Below are 21948 nucleotides of genomic sequence, written 5' to 3'. Positions count from 1 at the left end.
TGAAATAATTATCTAAATATAGTCATAATACATCAAGGTTATATATAAAAAATGACGCAAAACTCAACTAATAAAAAAATATTTTGTCGATAATATATAACTGTTGAAAACTTCAAATCTGTTTTGGCTAGGCGATATCCTCAACATGCATTGACCATAGTTGTTTATTTTTTAACCAAATAGTTGCTTTACCCTAAGTCTCGGTACAAGCGTACAACCCCACCCAAAGGAAGATTCGAATCAAAAGAAGACAAACTTAAAAAGGTACTTTGAGTCATATGATCTGTGAAATAGCGAGAGGAGTCAGGTAGGCCAAAATTGCATGGGTGTCAAAATGTGGAGTCTAATGTTGCCTATTTGTGCTTCCATATATGCAAAATGTAATGGGCTGAATTCATGGATGTTTGTGGATTAAATTAGGTCGATTTTTAAAAGAAAAATTATCTTTTTTTTTTTTGCGTCTTTCTATGTGAATAAAACAATATTTAAACATTACTGTTGTTATTGTTATAATATGAAAGTGCTTTTCAAAAAGAAAAATAATAACAAAAACATCTAAATATATTTTTGTTCAAATTGAATGATGCATGAGAGAGAAATCAAAGTGTGCTTAAGTTCAACAACATCTATTAATACCCTCTCTAGCTCTATCTAACCATGGACCTAAAGTGAATCATATAACATATAAATAATCTTTATTTATATAAAATCTTTTTTAATAATTCTTTACACATGTCTTCTTTGCATTGGATCATATAAGTCACATGCTTATGTGTAAGATCTTATCAGTTTCATACCGAATAGATGTATTACTGTGTGTTCTAAACATGTCAAAGACGCAATGTGTATCTTCTCACGTTATTTTCACATTCTAACATTTTCAAAACACATACTTGATACAATGTGTTGTTAAAATTCGTCCATTTATCTTTTAAAGTTTCGTTTGATTAACGAATTGACTAAAAGATTTGTTTTACATTAAATCTCAGAATCTAATGTTTTGTGTCCAAGTTCAACATTTTTTTTAGAGGAGTTCAAACATTTGTTAACAATCACATAATTAAGATTATTGTCAAACTTGACTTAAATGAATTAAATATTAAATCTTATTTATTAACTAAAATATTGATGGAAGATAATAAAATGAGGTTTTAACTTTATTCATGTCTTTAAATTGAAAGTAATACATTGTTGGCTTAGGCTTGTATAGTTCACAACTATACTTAATTTTAAGTGTACATAAAATATATATTGTTAGAGTTAAAGTGAAAAACAATCTATTTAATAAAAAGATACTCATAAAATTAAAAACACACAAGGTTTGAAACAAATTTTCAGAATCAAGGATTGGCTTGACAGTAGTGTATTGGTAATATACATTTTACACCCTCAATATCTTCGACTACAAGTTGGTCTAACAATGCTGCAACCCTGCAATTGAAATTTGAACTCAAGTCAAATCACGTTCATCTTTATTTCTTTTTTCTTTATTCTCTAAATGAATTATGTCGTTGTTCCTGCACCTTGGACAAATTGGGCAAACAATTAAGAATAGTTTTGCTATTACAAACACGGTTCATCTTGAAACCGTGTTCCGTGAATAACTTGAGTTTCACGTATAGAATTTTTGTTCCAAAGAGATATATAACAACATTTGTCGGTTCAAAACTTCAAAGTTCAAACCCAATAATACAACTTAGCTACACAAAAACTCCAACAAAAGTTGGTGTTTTCTTGTGGTTTTCTTTTCTTCTTGGTATCAACTTTTCTCACCCTACTGGCATACTGGAGTTATTATTATTATTATTATTATTATTATTATTATTATTATTATTATATCTCTCTAAATTTTTTAAATAATAAAAAAATTGAAATTAAATACAGTTAATAAATAAAGGTGATTGAATAAAAAAACTAACAATATAGAAATAGTGAAAAGTTATTATATATATATATAAATTAGAAGAAAAATTTAAAAATTTAAGAAACAATTTAAGAATAAAATTGTCCAATAAAACATGGACACAAAATATAAATATTTTCTTTATTATTAGTATAGATTAAGTCGTTAATTAATTAAATACGAGAATGCCGAAAACCTATGTCATGAAAAAAAAAAAAGACAAAGAAGCTGATGGCAGAGGAGACAGGGTTGCGGACTTTGGGCTAATTAAGTGGGAAATTATTAATATTAATCGACGTGTTCTTTCTAGTTGAAAAATATTTATGCAATGAATTTTATGTCATCGGGTTTTGGTGACTTTCTATATTAGAACAGTTATTTAATTTGTAAAAAAAAAAACAGTTATTGAATCTGTGAGAGTTCCTTTTTTTTTTCTTGTACATTCGATTTCTTTTAATTATTTTTTCTTTTGATTAAATATGAACTATACTTTCTTCTTATATAAATATTCTTAGTTTTAAAATATTTATCTTTTAAGATTGATCACTTCTTCTTTTCTTATTTCCTAATTTAAATTCCTTAATATCTTTTTTGTTTCATTCCTTCTTCTATCCTCTTCTCTTTCCTGAGCTAAACCAACTTGTCTCTCATCAGTCATCTTTTTTATTATTATGTACAACATTTGTTTTTTCATAATAATTATTTTAGAAGCTATACAAAGAAAAGTGATTTCTACTTCTTTAACAATTTTTAGAAAGTTTTACATTAATAATATATGAAAACTAAACTCCGAAACAATGATAGATGAATGATCCATCCTACTCTATATAACAAGTTTTAGTATTCATTCTCGTAAGTGAGAAAAAAAAACTGTACTTTTTAAATATATTTTATATAACCATATGATTCTTAATCCAATTATAAAATATTGAACTTGCATTATGCAAAAATATCTTTAAATGTTAAAATTGAATCAGATGTCACAACTTTTTTTTGTGATAATTTTAAAAGAAATTATTATGTTTAAAGTATACTTATAAAATATTTATGTTCCAACCTCAAGTTTGTAAATTTTATTAAGTTCTGATGTTTAAGATATTATCCACTGAAGTATACGATGAATTATCATGATTTTATTCTTAAAAAAATATCATAGTAAATTAAGAAGAAAAAAAATATTTATAAACAATTCCTAATCTTGATTCTTAACTTATGTGAAACTTTATAACACTATTTAAACAAATCCTTTAAGGCAACATGTATTATAAATACGGTCTCTTCTCAATCCACTATGTCTTTTACTAAAAATAAAATTATAATGATCCATTGAATTGAATGCCTAACAGATAATACATCAATTTAGAAACAATTTACATTTAGATACTTGATAATATAAACTTTCTAAATTTCAACTAATAATATATTCAATTCATCCTAAAAAATGCTAATACACTTCACCTCCTGGATTTTAGTGACTTTCAGAACATGCCACTAAATTATACACAAACTAAAGTTGGTTTTGACTCATCTAAAGTCTAAACTATTTAATGCTATTTACTCCACCGAACTTTCTAGTTTCAATTCCCAGTACTCTAGTAGCTATTTTAATACTCCAGATTAATATTTCAAGTTAAAATATCGCTATTGATTTCTTAAGACATCGTCTATTAATTAACAGTAACATATAGAATAAGTAAATAATTTATACAATTTATTATTAATTAGAATTTTTATTAAAAATAAATAAAAATATTCTATAGAATCATAATTTAAATTCTATCACATAGGAAAAAAAGATAGCAACAGAAATTGGAATTATTTATAGACATTATATTAACTTAAATGTGCAAATAGTCGAATATTAATTGAAAAACAAAATATTTATCAAAGAGAAGACATCGCTCAATTTCTACCATCTGTCCCTGGTTAGTTATGTAAAAAAAATTCAAATGTACAACACAAGACTAATATATTAAAAGAAAATTAGACAATCAATTAAGAATAATTCCACACAATTTAATCTACAAAAAAAAAGTTTTAAGAATAATTATTATTTTGGACTAGACTGGAGGTTCAATATGCATAATGGGTCATCTCAGTTCAAGTTGTTGCGTCAGCCCATGTGTTTTTTGAACTCAATACTGGATGTAATGAATAATAGGTTGTATAGGGAAATTACTTCCTGCACCTCCCGAAAGACCTGAATAGACACAAATACCCCTGCCTATCCTAAGCAAGTTTCACCTCCATCCAATACCATTTTCAACCCAAACACAGACGCCGCAATAACCCACCAACATTATTGTTGATCCTTATGCAAAAAAAGAAGCACATAGTAGTCGAAAAGGAAAGCAAGCTACAAAACTTGACCCTCTTTTGACTTTGTGCTTTTTTTCACATAAGGGTCGACAAAGATGGTGGTGGGTGGTTGTGGCAGTGTTGTTTGGGTCGACAGTGATATTGTGTGGAGGTGGGATTTGCTTGGGAGAGGCAGGGGTATTTATGTTTGCTCAGATCTTTTTGGGAGGTGTAGGAAGTAAAAAGGGAGGTGCAGGAAGCAATTATCGTTGCATAGTTGTTTACTGCTTTTTGCGTTTACAAGTTGCTTTGTCTTTCTAGCATGATCACAAATGTAAAATTATATTACACTTTTTCAGAATGACTAATCCAACAATTAAAAAAATAATAATACATAAAGCAACTTAAGAAGTGCAGGAAGCAACAACATGTATAGGTTATCACCTTTGAGAAGCTTTGGGGCCATGCTAAAGAATTAAACTAATCTTAAACTTCTAAAAATACAAGGTTATCATAGTAGATAAACATTTATTAAATATCATCATTCTGGTGGAATCATTGCTTACTAGAGCATTAAAATATCTTTTGCGAGTATACAACCTCTTGCTCACAGTGTCTCAGTCATGTTAGGGAGCCGCACCACCGTACACTGGCCTTGGATCTTGATCATGTAAAGAACATTTTGATCAATGATATCTTAGAATTCCGTCAAAATTAACAGTCCCATCTTACTACCTTATACACATTAATTCTTAATACGTCAATATTTAGATTTGGAATATCTTAAACAAATATTTGATTAGAGTTTAATTTCTAATTATGTATCTTAAATTAAAACAGTTTTCTTTAGATAAATTACCCTCATTCTTCCTATCTTTTCATAATATCAACATTGTGTTTGGTTGGGAAAATGAAAGAAAGGTTGGGGGATGAGGAACTTTTGAGGAGGAAAAGGGAAATGGAGGGAAGTAAAATCCTTTATCATCCAATTTTAGCTCCCCTAAAATATTGGAAGGATTTGGAGGAGTTTAATATTTCAGTTATGATGATTAAATTATCCTTATTTATATCTTAAAATTTTAAATTATAAGATACAAATCTAAATTAAATTCTAAAATATTTCCCATCTACTTGTAAATCAAATTAAAAAACTTCACCTCTCATTTCTTCCATTAAAATTCCTCCCCTTCCCTCTTAACCAAACCAAACAAGAAAACAATATTATCTCTCTTTCCCTCCGTTAAAATTCCTCTCTTTTCTTCTTTTTAGCCAAGCAGTCCCTAGAAGAGTTGGTCTACATATTTAACTAATCGAAGATAACTTGGATATAGAAAAAAAGAGAGAGACCATAATCGCTCTTACATTGAAAAGTTGATAATGATATACTTTATTGAAATAAAAAAATTCCAATTATGTATATACTATCTTCTTTATATTTTCCCTCAACAACAAAAAAATTCTTTATATTAATTTTTGTACAATTAAACAGGTATTAGACTTTAAATTTAGAGTTTAATTACTATGTACTATTAGTATAAATTTTTTTGCACTAAAAAAATTATGTTAATATAAATTTTAACATAATTATTATTAAAATAAATAAATTTATCATATATAATAATTTATGATTAAATAACAATATAAATATATTTTCTACTATTAGTACATAACATGTTTTATAATCTTAACAGTCCCACAGTTTTTCCTAATATAAAATTTCTCCTATAATTGGTGAATTTATCTGTGATAAATTATTTTGCAATTCCTCCTCAGTTTTTCTTTGACAGACCTTTTCTGTGTTTATAAGATATACTACTGATACAAATAAATGAAATAATGTAGTTCAGCTATCGAGGTTTTAAAATTGAAAATTACAGGCTCTTTGATTTGGGCCGTGTAGCCCAAAAGAATTTTAACAATATGGCTAAAGAAGGATGCATGCTTTGACGAGGAAAAAAAATACTACAAAAGAACTAAAGAAGGATGCATGCTTCCTACACGTGTCATAAAGAGGGAAATTAAGAGAGAGACATCAATAAAATTCACATAATTTTCTAGATTTTTTAGGAGTGTTTATGTCTCGGGTTGACTTCAATTTGGGGAAAGTGAAATCCAAATCAATTGGTTTGGATATCAGATTTTTTTTCGCCTTGACCTGAATTAAACCCAATTAATTATGAACGTATTAGTTCACTTTAGATCATTAGATATCCGATAAAAAATAATAAAAATTGTTTAAAAAAAATATAAAATATGTTAAATCTATCATGTGACATAAGTCAAATTAGTCAAATCTTTCATGAGGATGGTGGAAGCTCAAAATTGTTCTATCAACATGGATCGAGTGGAAGTCCAAAGGAGGATCGATGATGTTAACAACCATCATGAGAAGACAGGACGATGGTTAGAGGAGACTTTGTGAATGTACATGTGCTACGCCCTTGTAGGATTATGTGAAAAAGAAAAATGAAAATATCAAAGTGAGTTTATTGAGTGTGTGTACTAATGAGATGCACAAAAAGACATAAAAATATAAGTAACCTTAACATTTAAAAAATAATAAAATTTAATAATATATATTTGGTTTGATTCAGATTGGTTTAAATTTGAAATTTTGAATCGGTCACCCAAACTAATTATTATATGTTCCAATTGATTTGAGTTGGATTGAATCGAAATAAAAAAATTCAAACTAATTGGTTTAGTTTGAATTGTGGGGTTCATTACCCATGAATACCCATGGATTTTTTCACGATTGCGACTTTTAGTGTAACACCTCGAATGAATTCAAAATGATACATATATGATACAAATTAAGTGATTATATCGTATAATTATAAATGATTTTAAGAAATTAATTGGTATTATTTACACCAATAAAATACATTTATTTTTTAGTAATTTATCACTTGAAAACTTTAAAGTTAAGGTACTTGTCTTAGAACAATTATGAAATGGGTTATTTTTTAAAAAAATTCTCAAAAAAGATACGAGTAAGAATAAAATATATAAAAAATTCTCGTATTTATTTGTGGGATAATCATTGTTATTAAAAGTAATGTTAAGATTTTAAAAAAATCTATCTATAAAAGAATTCTAACCAACAAAGGTTTGATAATTAGAAATATTATATGAAAGATCAGCATGTAAAATGTTATAATGTGTGAATTGTAAAAAAATTGACAATAAAAAACGATACACACAACCTTTATTTATCATGTTAGTTCCTGCATGCAATGCTAAGTTCCTCATTTCTCGAATCCCTAAAACCGCAATCTCTTCACCAGACCACATTTGCATGCACGAAATCACATCTCCAAATTGTTGAAACCCGTTGTCAAAAGCAGACATGCCAATGCCATTGTCGACATTGGTGTGAACATGAGTGCGAATGCAGCATCACTCATGTGGGTGTGGTGCCACTATCACAAGTCACAACTATGAAGAAAAGGCTTGTGTTTGATTTGGGTTCACCAAAACCCGGTTGGGTCAGAGAAAAATTTGATGACAACCCTCACTTTAGGTACTATGAAATTACACCTCCGACGACGACGATGGCAAGTGCCTTGTTTATAATGACAACAATAAGTGATTTGTCGGCAAGTGCCTCAATGAAGGCTACCACCCTAAGAAGCGAAATGAAACTTGCCGAGTTATTGTTATGAGATTTCGTGGTTGACAGCAACGTCATTTGCTTCCACCTCATTATCATCGGGTGCAACATGCGAGTTGCCATTTTGATGATGTTTTTTGTTGTAGAAGAGGTTAATGGGTAGGTTTGTTAATAGTCTCTTTATTGTGTTGTGTTGTTTCTTGGTTCTCAGGTGTGGAAATGATGCAACATGGGTGTCATGGTGATTGCGGTGGGGAGGGAGGAGAGGAAGAGGCAGTGTTCGAGGGAACAAGGGCATTTAATGGAGGAGGCTATGACAGTCAAATAGAAAAATTATAGTGTGGAGAGTGTAACTTAGTAATGGGGTGTTCGGATTAATCTAAAGATTAAAATTAGTGGTGTACCATGGCCCACATACGATGGTGGTCCATGTTAGCCTCCGTCATAAAATCAACCTAATAAAATTTTCTACCAAAATCCAAACCAAATTTGATCTGAATAAATAAAAAAAGAAAGGAAAAAGGTTGTCGAGACCACCTATGAAAGTTCTATTCTGATGCAAGACAGCATTCGCGGATTAGGATTTTAAAAGAAAATATTGATCTTGACCAAAGAAAAAGAAGAAGAAAATAATGACAAAAGAAAAAGAAAATAAATGAATGAAGAAAAACCCTTTTTCAACCTCTTGAGTGGGGACTGGGGATAGAGAAAAAATGGCTTGGATGGAGCTAGGGTAGGTATTGTGTCTGGTGGATGATGGGTAGCGGGGAAACACAGCTTCTGCATCATTATGTTCACCTCGTGGTATATAGATTTGTTCTGTTTTTGGGAGTACACCAATTCAGAACTTCGGATATTCAAAGCCAAATTCGATGCTATAAAAAAGGAATTTGTCTTGCTATACGGCTAATAAAAATCCTAACCGAAATTAGTTTAGACACCCGCAGTCTATATAATTATATTTTATGGTTAAAAATTCGTTCTATTAAAATTATTTTATCAACCAAACTTTGGGTGTGATGGATACTGGGTTACCAATTGCTAGCTAGATCAATAAGAATGGACTATTTCCTTTGTTTCGTTCAATAAGGTGAATTTAACCATAGAATGGATCGAGAAAACATTCTAAAAAACAACGTTATGAGGAGCAAACAAGGTTTTTTTACACAAATGGATAATTTTTTTTTTAAATTATAAAATGTATAGAGTTTGAAAATATTATAGGTATGGATAAATCATATTTTAAAATACGACTGCATATTAAGAAAGTCATATTTTAAAACATGACTCTAGAAAGTTAGATTTTTTTAAGTTGTATTTTAAAACACAACTTTAAGTATTATTTTCTTATTCTTTTAAAAATTTATGAAGTTGTGATCATAATAACGATTTTAATCTTTTTTTAAAATATTTTAAAAAAGTGAAATTTTAAAAGATTTCGATATTTTTTTTTTAAAAAAAGACGGAAGGGTGATTGTAATCATGAATTCATATTTTTTTTTTAAAAAAAGAGAATAGTATTTAAAGTTATGTTTTAAAATATGACTTATTTACACTCGTAATATTTTTGAATTTTTTTTAAATTATCCATTTGTGTAATAAAGCCAGCAAACAACGATGACCACTATCATAGTTAGATATGTATGTGACTGTAAGAAAAGATGAAACTCTGAAAGCTAAGAAAGGAGTATAGGTAGGAGCTGCTGAACATGAATTGGGAAAGATGGTAGAACATAATAAAATGGAACAAAAATATGGAAAGTTATTGCATGAGCTAGCTAATGACGAAGATGGACTTTCAGTCATTTCTTAAAACCATATACCCAACTTCTTTCTACCATAACTGATTTCTTTTACAATAATTATTTCTGAATATCAAGTTCATTAATGTTGTTATCTATATATATGATGAAAAAAATACTAAAAAAATAAATAAATCAGCGACCTATTTTATGTCTGTTTTCCAAAGAATTAAGATAACCAAAATATATACTTTCTTATTTCTAAATATTTAGCATGGCTTTTTCAATCGTGATGACGATATATAAAATGTTTTAAAAATATTTTTACTTTGAAAAACTGGTTATACAATAAATAATTTTGGACAAAAAGTAGAAATATATGTCGCAACTTACTGATTTTATGAAAAAATAATCACTTTCTTATTTCTAGTCTCAAGATGTTACAAAATTAGTTGTAAATGACAATTTGCAATCACATCGTGTTTATATAACCACTTTTAATATGTCACAATTAAGAGATTTTTTTTTTGTCTGTAGTGTAGCTTATTTGACTTTTGAATCTCAGCCGTGATTTAAATGCCGATTGCCTTGAAGAAGCTATGCTTAATAAGAAAGTAAAATACAAGAACCTTGACTCTTGTTAGGTTGACGACCTGGTAAAGGGCACAAACTTACTTGGTCCTAACCATAATAATATTACTGCTGTTTTATATTGTTGGGACCAGACACCTGCTTTAATAGCTTGAATTATAAGGTTGCCATCATTATCAGGAAACATACATGTTCAGCGTTTTTAATATTTGATAGAAATGGAATGTAATATCTCTTCTCAGATCTAATTAACGTACATCATATCGTTTTTTATAGGCTAACTAACGTACATAGTAGATAAATTTTTTGATGTTCCAAAGTTATGATGCTTAGGAATTATAAATTCTAGAAATCATGTTTTTTTGAAATAAATAAAATATATTTGATTGATGATAAAAAATGTTTAGAATTTAGATATATATATTTTTTTTAAAATGAAAGAATTATGTGATATTTTTATCAATTATTTTAATTATTTATCACATGAAATAATGTAATAAATCTAACATGACATTTTTATTATAGTAAAAGAAAAATTAAATTTGACAAAATAAGATTCTTACCTCCCCTCATAAAAAAATTTTCATGAAAAATTATTTTAAAAAAATTCCCAAAAAATATCATTTTTCAAAAATCTTATCTTTTTAAAATGAATATCATGCACCATAAATTAAGATTCTCCGCCTATAATTTTTAAAAACTCATAACTTTTCCCCTACCAAATGTTCATTTAGAAGCATGAATTTTTTTTTTTGTGATAATATATCCAAATTAATATCTTTTGATCATGGAAAAAATATATATTTTAGAGAATAGTTTTCCAAGGCTTTAAAACTTGTATTATTTGATTAAAAACAACACACATAAATGTAACAAACACGTATAGTACGTGCAAGGAAACAAGGAATCTCAAGTGGGATATGATACATATAGCATAATAATGCAGGGAAATAAAGAAACTTTAGCTGGTTGATAGGATTGGAATAAAAGATATTATCCCTTGGTATATTTAGAATATTCAATTTTAACTCATTCCTTCAAATGCAGGGTTGCATACACTCCAAGTTAAGAAGCTCCAAAATTTCGAGTGAGACAATTAATGTCTTTGCGAATCTATCTATAAATTTGTTAGAGGTGGGGACATAACATACTTTGAATTGTAAAGCTAGAATTTGATCTCGAATAAAGCAGGCATCAAGTGTCGAGGTGCTCCAATGGTGCTTCGATCCATGGTGCGTGGAAGTATAAATGATTCACCATCTTATTCACAGAAAGAAATATGTTTTAACCAATGGTGTTGGACATAGAGTTGACTTTGGCATGTCAAACTTCTTGAGAAAATCGTACGAGTATAAGGTGTATTTCCCTTGGTGGAGCCGTGGAGATACACCCTAGTTTCGTTCCTATACGGTTTGATCCACAAGAAGTATAGGTCCTAAGCAAGAATTTTATTTTTCTTGTTAATCTACGAAAGATATTTGTCATTTTCAGAAACTAGCGCTAAAATGTCGTCAACATAGATTAAAATAAAAATTATGTGAATTTTAGTTTTGTAGACAAACAAAAAGATGCATCACCCTTTACCCCTTGAAATCTCTATTAATTGATCATTAAGGTTTTACCAAGTCTTTTAAACTAAGTTCTTGAGGCTTCCTTTAGGCCCTATAGTTCCTCGACTAATTTGCAAACACGATGTGATCTTTGATGGTCCTGAGAACCTTTTTTTTAGACATTGAATGCAGTTTCATTGGAATATCATTTATACTCAACTCAACCTTGTAAATTCTTCTAAATTCCATTTGTAAGTTAAGAGGTTGTTCTTTAATTATATACTTTAATTTGACTATTTATATCATTAGTAAAAGTCGAATCCAACATACACTCTCATGCTAAGGTTTGAGATTTCGAAGATAAAATTTGTAAAACTAAACATCTACGAGTGATCTATTAATGATTCAATAGACTCAATAATAATTATTAGGATATGTTATAATATAATCTTAGAATGTGATTTATGTTTAAATATAAATGTTGAGTCATATAAACTTTCCACTCAAAATATCTAATTTTTGATATAAAGAATATGTTAAAAATCCTACATTATTGATAATATGACCAAAATACAGTATATAGATGAAGATCCTTCCTTGTAAATTAATTTTGTAAGATTGAGTTATGTCTAAATTTAAATTCTAAAAATATTTTTTTTTGTAACACACTTTGTTCTTCAATTCTCTTGTATATATACTCGCTCATTTTTTTTCTAACTTGTTTGGTAATATTTTTATTTCTTATCATTTGGGATGAGCGGAATTAAGCGAATCGAAACAGCCCAAACTTTTATTAATTAATCTCAGATTGAAGAGTAATTGGCACTACTTTATGCATTATGAGTGTGCTTCTTTCTGAATCACTCCCAGTTTTAACCCTTTCAATTAATGTCGCCCTTAGTGAACTTACTAGGCCTAAAATAATTTTTAAATTGCACCGACACTTCTCTCCCTCACTTGAAATATCTCTCACACGAACGAAATTTCGTACGTATTGGATGCAATGCAATACACTGATTTTATACTTTGTATTTTAAATCAGCCCAGATAAAAAATTGTAAACCCTAAAATTAAACTATATATATTCTCAAAGAGATATCAATCATGAAAAGTGAAAACTAACTACTGCTGCTGCTTGTTTGTTCCAACTTGCAATGGGCGAATCTAGAAAGCTAGACACATGGAGGCTTTCTGACCCCTCACAGTACCCTCATATATATTAGTAGCACCTGTAGCACATTCTAAGGCTGTGGGCCTTAGTATGGGTGCCTACTCTTCCAAATGTCATTTATGGAATTTATTATGAATATGTTTTCATTCAAAGTATAAACAGTTTGGGGTGGCTTTGGTTTCCATCACTACTGATGACCCATACTTGTTTACACTCCACATCTATGCATCATGCCATTAAACTGTATGCAGGATGATGAAGTCAGTCTATTATTAGGCCACGCAAATATAAACAGATCTTGTTCCAAGTTTCAGAAGGCTTCATTGATCATAAATTTATGAGAATTCTTCCAGTAACAAAGTTTTGTTTTAATTAATTTCAACCTTACTATAATTAGTTTTCAATATTTTATTATTTTTTTATTATTGTGCTATAATTAATTTTAAAAGCTAGCCAATAACTATATATTATAATATATAGATTAATCAACATACCTTTTAAAAAAAGGTTAATCAACATACAGCCGATAATTTAGAAAATAATAAAAAAGTCGACCGTAGTAGTTCTTTACAATTGTTTATAGTATATAATATAATAATAAATCAAATTGCAGGTTTGCAAATTTAAGTTTTCTCAACATATTTGAAGTAACATGTTTAAATCTGCATTTTGGAAGAATGGATCCGCATTTGCCTACTCTCAATAACTTCTGTGTCTACTTCTGTTTGACGTGACATTTTCACAATATGAGTTACGAACAAGTCTCCAAACATGTACTAATAGTGGGTTGGTTATCATTTCATAATTAGAACTTATATGATTTTTCATTTAAGTCACTATTCGTGACTAGCTAGGATGAAAATAGGTTAAACTATTTAATAGGAGTTTATGACTTAGTCCATTTTGTTTTTGGAATTGAACGGGCCAAACTTGCGTAAGCCCAAAAGGAGAAACTACATAATAATGCGTCTTAAAAAGAAAATTCCCATGACATCAAACCGAAGCAACTGGCTTAGAAAAGTTAGGGTTGATCATACATAAAAAATTATCCACTTACATCTCATGCGTCACATTAGCCAAAGAATCAACTCAGAAGTTTGCTTCGGAAAAAATGTGACTTAGCCTATATTAAGTTACTTCATGTTAGATTTTTTATTTATGAAATAAAATAGGTTAAAAGTTTTATAAAAGGGTATTTAGTAAAAAGTGTCTATTAAAAAAGTTTATTATGTCTAATAGGACCATCTATTAATTAAGTAAATATAAATATTAATTTTTTGTTAGCATTCTTATTATATCATTTTTAATAATATATTATAATTATATATTTATTTACTTTTTAAAATATTAAACATGTTAACATGCATAAAAAGTTAAGTCGATAAACTTGTTAAATGATAAAGTTATACTCTATTTAGAGGCCTTATTACAAAATGAATTTTTAAATAAAACTATAAAAGTCATATTAAACCTTAAAAATAAGTTTATACTATATGAATAAGTTAGATTCAACTCCTATAACGTTTAACCAACTTATTTTTCCCTTATCCCATGTTTTGAGTAGCAATAATTTTAATTCATAGTTTTTAGTTTATTTTACAAATAGTTTTTTCCCTTTAACTATTAGTCCATTAACATAATTCAAAATAAGTCATCTATTTTTAAAAAATTAATATGACTACCTATTTCTTGCATTCCAAAATAATAGTCCCCTAAGATTATGACACATTAATTTCATTTTGTTACTATATTATTGGTATGACACTATTAGACTATTGACAAGTTCATCAAATTATCCCAAATAGTAAAAATAAAATGAAAGTTCGAATGTCTAATCCATATAAATTTTATTTATACTTAGGTAGGTGAATATATAATTTTCAGGCAATAAATAAATTGATTTGAAAAAATTGTGAGAAAAATAGTAAATTAAATTGACAAAAAATTAAATTAAAATAAACAAGACAAGAAATTAAGCATGAATTTAAATTAATTAATCAAAAACAAAAAAGATGAGAAAAACCAATATTATAGAAGTTAAACTTAGAAGATGAGAATATTGAGAACTTAGTCTATCAGAGTTACTCTTTTATGCAATATTAATGAATTTTCTCTATTTATAATTATTCCAATATATATTTGCATCTACTTATATACTCTAACCAAGATCCATCGAGTGAAAGAGCCTAATTTATCTATTTTTTCTCCAAAATCCTTTTGCAGAGATAAAATAGTAAATTGCATTAAGAATAGAGATGTATAACAGGCTAATCAAAATCAACTTATCCCTAGTGATGACTTTATTTAGATACCATTTTCCAATTCTATTAGAGAATAACGTTTCTCAACGCTACTCCTAAAATTACCATGCAAATGGGTGATCAAGCCATAAACAATAATATTAAGCACAAGAAAGAATAATGTAAAAGGTAATAATATTAAATAGATAGGAAGAAAATTACATCAAAAGTAATTGGCTGTCAAGTTCCCAACAAAGTGGAGTTTAACTACTCATTGTCATAGGAGGTTTTATAATTGTAAGAGGGGAATGTTTAGTAAAGAGGGAAATTGAGGAAGGAAATGAAGGGGAGGAAGGACCTCTAATGCTTGCTTCTCTTTCTTCTAACCTTTACCTTCTATAAAAAATTGTATTCTCTTGAATTTTGTGTTAATTTTTTTTGTTTTATTTCTTTTATAGGTGCAGATCAACTTAGTTTTCATGTAACCTTTGCGTTAAGCGCGCTTGTACGTTTAGCGAGTATGATGGTATTTACGCTCAACGCGTGTCTCGCACTAAGCGCGCTTTCACTTTCTTGAATTAGTCTGCTTTCTTAAATTAGTCTTGTTTCCTAATGCTAAGCGTGCCATGCTTGCTGAGCCTATGCATCGCGCTGAGAGCTCAAGTCACACTAAGCGCGTGTATTCAGATTACCAATTTGTTCTTTTGGGCTTTACTTTATTTTTCTGCTTCAATTATTCACTAAGCATCATAAATTTATCAATTTTTAATATTTTCAGCACAAAAACTTAAATGATGTTATAATTCTAATTATTTACAAAAAAAGAAAGAAATAAGAGAGAAATATTACTAGTTCCTATATAATTTAATGCTAAAATATACCTATATATAGCAGTTATCAGACACACTGTTTAAGAAATATTATTTAATTAATGTAAGTTTAGAAAAAAAATCCTATTATTCACTAATAAAAAATACATTCTATTTTTCATTAATTTTTATGATTGGTGTATATTTTGAATGCAAATATTAATTTATCTTAATCATATTTAGAAATATTGTTGGAAAAAATAACTTAAAAAGCTAAAAGAATTGAAAAAAAAAACCCAAAAGACTACTATTATTTGAAATGAAGAGAATAAACATTTAAGCAAACTTACATATCAAACCCGATATAAGTTAGATCAAATCAGATTTTCAAAAAGGTCAAATCAGATATAAAAAAGGCTATAACAAATAATAGGTGAATCAATTCTTTAAATAAGTTAAACAAATTCTTATTCCATCCAACCTATATTTCCACCCTATTTGTGTAGCTTCTAGGTTTTTCACCGATTTGATGCGATTTTGTGGGTTGTCAACATGATTCAAAACATGCATTAAATTTCACAAACAAAATAATAAACGTAGTAACTTAACATCTAGTAGTACTAGCTTATAATGTTGATTGGCCAAACATAATCCCTTAGTACAAACTCACTTTTCTATCTAAGCAAAGAGATAGTAATATAGGAGTACATCTCTAGTTGGTTATGGTCGCTATCCAAAGTTATCATGGTATAATTGAAATATTAATGCAATCAATTAATTTATAGATAAGTTAGTAAAAGAGGGAAAGGGGTGGTTCATTGAGATCACCAGGAGGGGGAGGAGGCAAAGGAAGGCATACATAATGTCGATAGCTTATTAGGCTTTTGCAAAAGTCAGCTTTATCTCATATTTACATTTAATGATCTGCTGGGGTTTATAGACTTTTAAAGCTGAGAGAGATAATTGAGCTTTTCCCAGTTCAGCTACATTGAATGTCACGCGGTTTTGAGAGAGGTGAATAATTTTGGCCCCTACTCCTTCAGTTAATGCTCTTGCTGTCAACTTTTGACCTTGCTACCTCGTTTACTAGTTTAAGTCAGCTTCTCATCACACACCATACATACCCTTTACCCCTTTCATTTTTAGCTATAAATGTGCATCCAGCAAAGGTTAGGCTTGGACACATGCATTACAACCCTATCAAGTAAAGAGGGTTAGAGAAATAAAAAGAGAAGAAAGAAAACACGATAGTATCATCATATCACCACCACACACATAGATAGAGAGAGGAAAACGACCTATATTTTTTTTTCCTTTGAGAGCTTCAGGGGCTAGGAAAATTAGAAGGACAGCCACAAGTATAAAGGCGGTGAAATAAAAGAGAAAGACAAGAAGGAGACATGGGAAGACCACCTTGTTGTGACAAAGAAGGGGTCAAGAAAGGGCCTTGGACTCCTGAAGAAGACATCATATTGGTGTCTTATATTCAGGAACATGGTCCTGGAAATTGGAGGGCAGTTCCTGCCAAAACAGGTTAATTAATTAGCCCTCCACTCACTTTGATGATTTTGTATATATATCAATATATATTGGTTCTTGTTCTTTGTTGTGCTTCTTAGATCATTATTTAGAAAAGTTTCTGATTGAAATAGCACTTTGATCTAAACATTGGTCATTTGGGTTTCATTGTTTTATCTTACTTAACACGGATCTGAATTGATTTTTCCATTTTGGGGTTGTTTTCAGGGTTGTCAAGATGCAGCAAGAGTTGCAGACTTAGATGGACGAATTACCTGAGGCCAGGAATCAAGCGTGGTAACTTCACAGAACAAGAGGAGAAGATGATAATCCATCTTCAAGATCTTTTAGGAAACAGGTACAAGTCAATCTTCCAAGCACCTACTTACTTGGAGTTTTGTGTTCAATTCAAGCAATTAAGTTACTAATGAAATCTTTTAGCTTATAAAAAAGAAAAAAACTTTGTTTTGAAGATTTATTTTTTATAACTGTTTTTGAGTATTTTGATTTGGGAAGTTCTATCTTTTGGATCCACATGCTTAACTGGATCACATTGGTTATTGGTACAGATGGGCTGCAATAGCTTCATACCTTCCACAAAGAACAGACAATGACATAAAGAACTATTGGAATACCCATTTGAGAAAGAAGCTGAAGAAGATGCAAGCAGGCGGTGAAGGTGGTAGCTTTGGAGAAGGGTTTTCAGCCTCAAGGCAAATCCCTAGAGGCCAGTGGGAAAGAAGGCTCCAAACTGATATCCAAATGGCAAAGAGAGCCCTCAGTGAAGCTCTTTCACCAGAGAAAAAGCCATCTTGTTTATCTGCCTCAAACTCAAACCCTTCAGATAGTAGCAGCTCCTTCTCTTCCACAAAACCAACAACAACACAATCTGTGTGCTATGTATCAAGTGCTGACAACATAGCTAGAATGCTCAAGGGTTGGATGAAGAACCCACCAAAGTCCTCAAGAACCAACTCGTCTATGACTCAGAACTCATTCAACAACTTAGCAGGTGCTGATACTGCTTCTAGTAGTGGAGCAAAGGGACCACTAAGCAGTGCCGAATTGTCTGAGAATAATTTTGAATCCTTGTTTGATTTTGATCAGTCTTTGGAGTCTTCAAACTCTGATCAATTCTCTCAGTCCTTGTCTCCTGAGGCCACTGTTTTGCAAGACGAAAGCAAGCCTGATATTAATATTGCTGCAGAAATTATGCCCTTCTCTTTGCTTGAGAAATGGCTCCTTGATGAGGCAGGTTGCCAAGAGAAATTAGTTGGTTGTTGTGGTGATGCCAAGTTTTTCTAAGTTGGGTTCATTTTGTGACATATGAGACTGTGGGATTTTTTTATTTTATTTTATTTTATTTCATAAGTTATAGGTAGGGCCTCATCAATTAATCTCGCTTCGGCCTTATTAGAGAGAGAAGTTTTTCCAGCCTTTGGTGCTAGACGTGTATATGTTAATTATTATTGACATTATGATGATTATTATCATACTGTGTTAGTTGCCATACACTGGCAAACTTGCTTCTCTTATGTAAAGTTGATCTTGCGACGAGATCTTGCTTTATGAATTAATTGTTTTTAAAGTAATCTTCCTAGTAATTCAAGTTCTTCCAGTTGTTGAAATGAATAGGAATAGTACGTACCAAGGGACATTTTATTACTCTTTTCAGCAGCAAACTTAGTTATTATTGGGTGAACTTTTTATGTTATTTTTTTAAAATAATTTAAATTTATTCCGGCTCATATGGATTTTTATGTGATACTTTTAGTGTATTAAAAAAATTAAATATTTTCTAGAACATGGTTTTTACTTGTTTGTTCAATCCATCACTTAATGCACGTACGATATATTTTATTAATAAAAAGAATAAGCATTTTTTTTCATATAGTCGTATTTGGGAATTAAGTTAAAAATAATTATATTAAAAATAGACTATTCATATATTCTAATTTAAGCTGTATTCTTTTGCATTATATAGTTATTTAAAATTAATTTCTTCAAAATTATCGACTTTAAACAATAACATGCATAGAGGGCTAGTTCAATATGTATAGTAAATTATATATTGACAATCATTATTCTTTTAAATTATCGACTTTAAACAATAACATTGCTAAAATTTAAATTTAATTTAAGTACATTATTCTTTTGTACCGTCTAGATCAATATGTATAGTAAATTATATATTGACAATCATAATAATTATGTTAATTATAATTTTTAATTGATTGACAGTGTAAAAAATAAAATTTTATATTTAAATAAGAAAATCATTTCTTAGATGAATTTAATTTATTATACTATTAATATAAAAGTTTTTCGCACAGATATTCAATAAGATTGAAAACATTTTACAGCATGATCATCTCATTCGTTAATATAATGTAACAATAAGTTGAATTCTTGAATATTTATATAAAAAAATTAGACTATCAATGTATATAAAATTAAATTCTTCTCATGCATAAAGAACAATTGTACAAAAGGAAAAAACAAAGAGGTGAAAAAAAAAACTAAACAAAAGAAAGTTTGTCCAATATTGATTGAGTTATGTTGGTCGCATCATACCATGCGTGTAGTATTTCTGTTATGTGTAAAAGAATCATCTCTTTTATCTCACAGATATATAAGGAAAGAACGCAGAAAACATCACAAGATACATTTGGGTATAAATGTTTGGGGTCCCTTTGTTTCTCGCTCCCTCTCCCACTCATTCTTGTATAAAAGTTGCAAGTTTTCGACTCCTCATAAATGCTCATTTAAGGCATTTTCTGACACTTTTTTTAAAAGTTATTTTAGAATTCTATGGTGGCATAGCAAGTAACATCCCCACTGTAAAGAGATAGAAAGTAACCTTAAGCCTCTCATGAGTTCCATAATGGCAAGCAAAAAATTGAAGCTGTCCAATTTTTTACTTTAAACTGAATGGGACCATATTGTGCCATTAATCAAATCATCTATACCTATCCTTTCTTACGATATGTTGTTGCCAAGCCTAGCTAAACTTTAGCAAGAGAGATTGGGGTAGTTATTATCAAATAATTTTTTTATAGATTAAAAGTCTTTCACGGAAGACAATTCTATTTGAATCTTATAGGATTACTAAATGTCATAAAAATTTTCTTTTGAGTATTTAACACAACTCAATTCTCTATATTTAAACTTGACATTATTGATGAAGTTTAATCAATTTGGTATCAGTTGGTGTCATCATGCCTCTGCAATGTAAATTTCAAGCTTTATACATGGTATCCGGCCGTATCCTCTCACAAACCAAAGTCCAAGTATTAATGGATTTGACCACTGCAAAATAGATTTTTTCCAAACATAACTAGGTATTTGCACTCTGTTACTATAATAGTCACCGACTCTACGGATTGAAAAAGAAAAAATAAAGACAAAACAACTACCAAATCCTGTGCATATTTGCAAGTTGCCAACCTGAGCAAACTTCATAGAGAAGGAATCATGTGCCGACCAAGCATGATCACCCTTCTGAACCAAACTCATTATGCATTTAGTATAGCATGTGAATTCATATATTTCGTTGTCTAACAGCTTGCAATGTCATGCACGTATCTAGATGAAAAAGATATACTCTATCTCAATAGAAAATTTGTTCCACAACGTACATTTCCCGAGCACTAAGCTAGAGCTATAAGAAAGAAAATGTGTCAATTCGGTGGTTAGGCTATGCATGCAATCAACAGACAGTAGAGGCAAGTTTTGTTTGATAAATGTTAATAATTAAAGTAAAATATTGTTGCTAATGTTATTTAATTAATTAATTTTATTTTTTATTAATAGATAGTCAACACAAAGTTGTAATTACTCAAAAAATAAAAGTTACATTGCTAGTCTGTAGAGGTTACAGTTTTTGGCTACTGATTGGCAAATTTTATTTTGATAATTAAATTCAATACACATACCTTTGTCAGGAAAATCGGATTGAACTGGTTGATCCCATATCGGTTGATTTGGGACTGGTCAATTCTATTGGCTGATTTGATCCAATTTTCGAAATCGATAGGACCCAAAATTCTATCATTAACCTATAAAATCGATACAAACTGTTGAATAAGACATAGTTTCACTGGACACTGTTTAGCTTATAGCTCACCGTATTGCAAAGTGACATCACTACATCTTTTCTAACATATAGTTTTGTGCATTTTTTTTATTATATTAGTTCTGAAATTGCTGCATTATATTTTTATTAAAATTATTTGCTTATTAATATTTATTCATTAATTTAAATTTGATTATTATTTTTATATTAAAAAGTATATAATAAGATCTTTTATCCTGGTTTTTTGATGATAAAATTATTTTTTAATAATGAAAAATTTCACCATATGATTGGATTAAATTAAAATAATAATTTTCAAATTTAAACCAAATCTTTAAAAGTTCAATAGTTAGTATGATTTTAAAACTAAATTATATATGCAAACACTTTTAAGGAACTAATTAAACCTATATAACTTTTTGTGTGTACACTCATTTC

General features: G+C 29.3%; 1 protein-coding gene across 1 annotated transcript; it reads left to right on the top strand.

Moving 5' to 3' along the window:
- The first annotated feature begins 17080 nt into the window (after positions 1–17080).
- LOC114367053 (myb-related protein 306-like) lies at positions 17081–19027 on the top strand. Its single transcript, XM_028324139.1, has 3 exons — positions 17081–17450; positions 17664–17793; positions 18005–19027. The coding sequence occupies exons 1-3, from the start codon at positions 17318–17320 to the stop codon at positions 18738–18740; spliced, it is 999 nt and encodes a 332-aa protein (XP_028179940.1). The 5' UTR covers positions 17081–17317; the 3' UTR covers positions 18741–19027.
- The last annotated feature ends 2921 nt before the right edge of the window (positions 19028–21948 follow it).

Source organism: Glycine soja, chromosome 9 (genome assembly GCF_004193775.1).
Source record: "Glycine soja cultivar W05 chromosome 9, ASM419377v2, whole genome shotgun sequence".
NCBI classification, from domain to species: Eukaryota; Viridiplantae; Streptophyta; class Magnoliopsida; order Fabales; family Fabaceae; genus Glycine; species Glycine soja.
The sequence above is the reverse complement of the archived record's forward strand: the minus strand, read 5'-3'. Positions and strand labels throughout refer to the sequence as shown.

What these genes read in the sequence shown, in the direction of transcription:
- LOC114367053 (XM_028324139.1), top strand. Translation starts at nt 17,318, where the DNA reads ATGGGAAGACCACCTTGTTGTGACAAAGAAGGGGTCAAGAAAGGGCCT. An exon ending in GGCAGTTCCTGCCAAAACAG is followed by an intron (nt 17,451 to 17,663) that starts GTTAATTAATTA and finishes GGTTGTTTTCAG; the next exon opens with GGTTGTCAAGATGCAGCAAG. An exon ending in CAAGATCTTTTAGGAAACAG is followed by an intron (nt 17,794 to 18,004) that starts GTACAAGTCAAT and finishes TTATTGGTACAG; the next exon opens with ATGGGCTGCAATAGCTTCAT.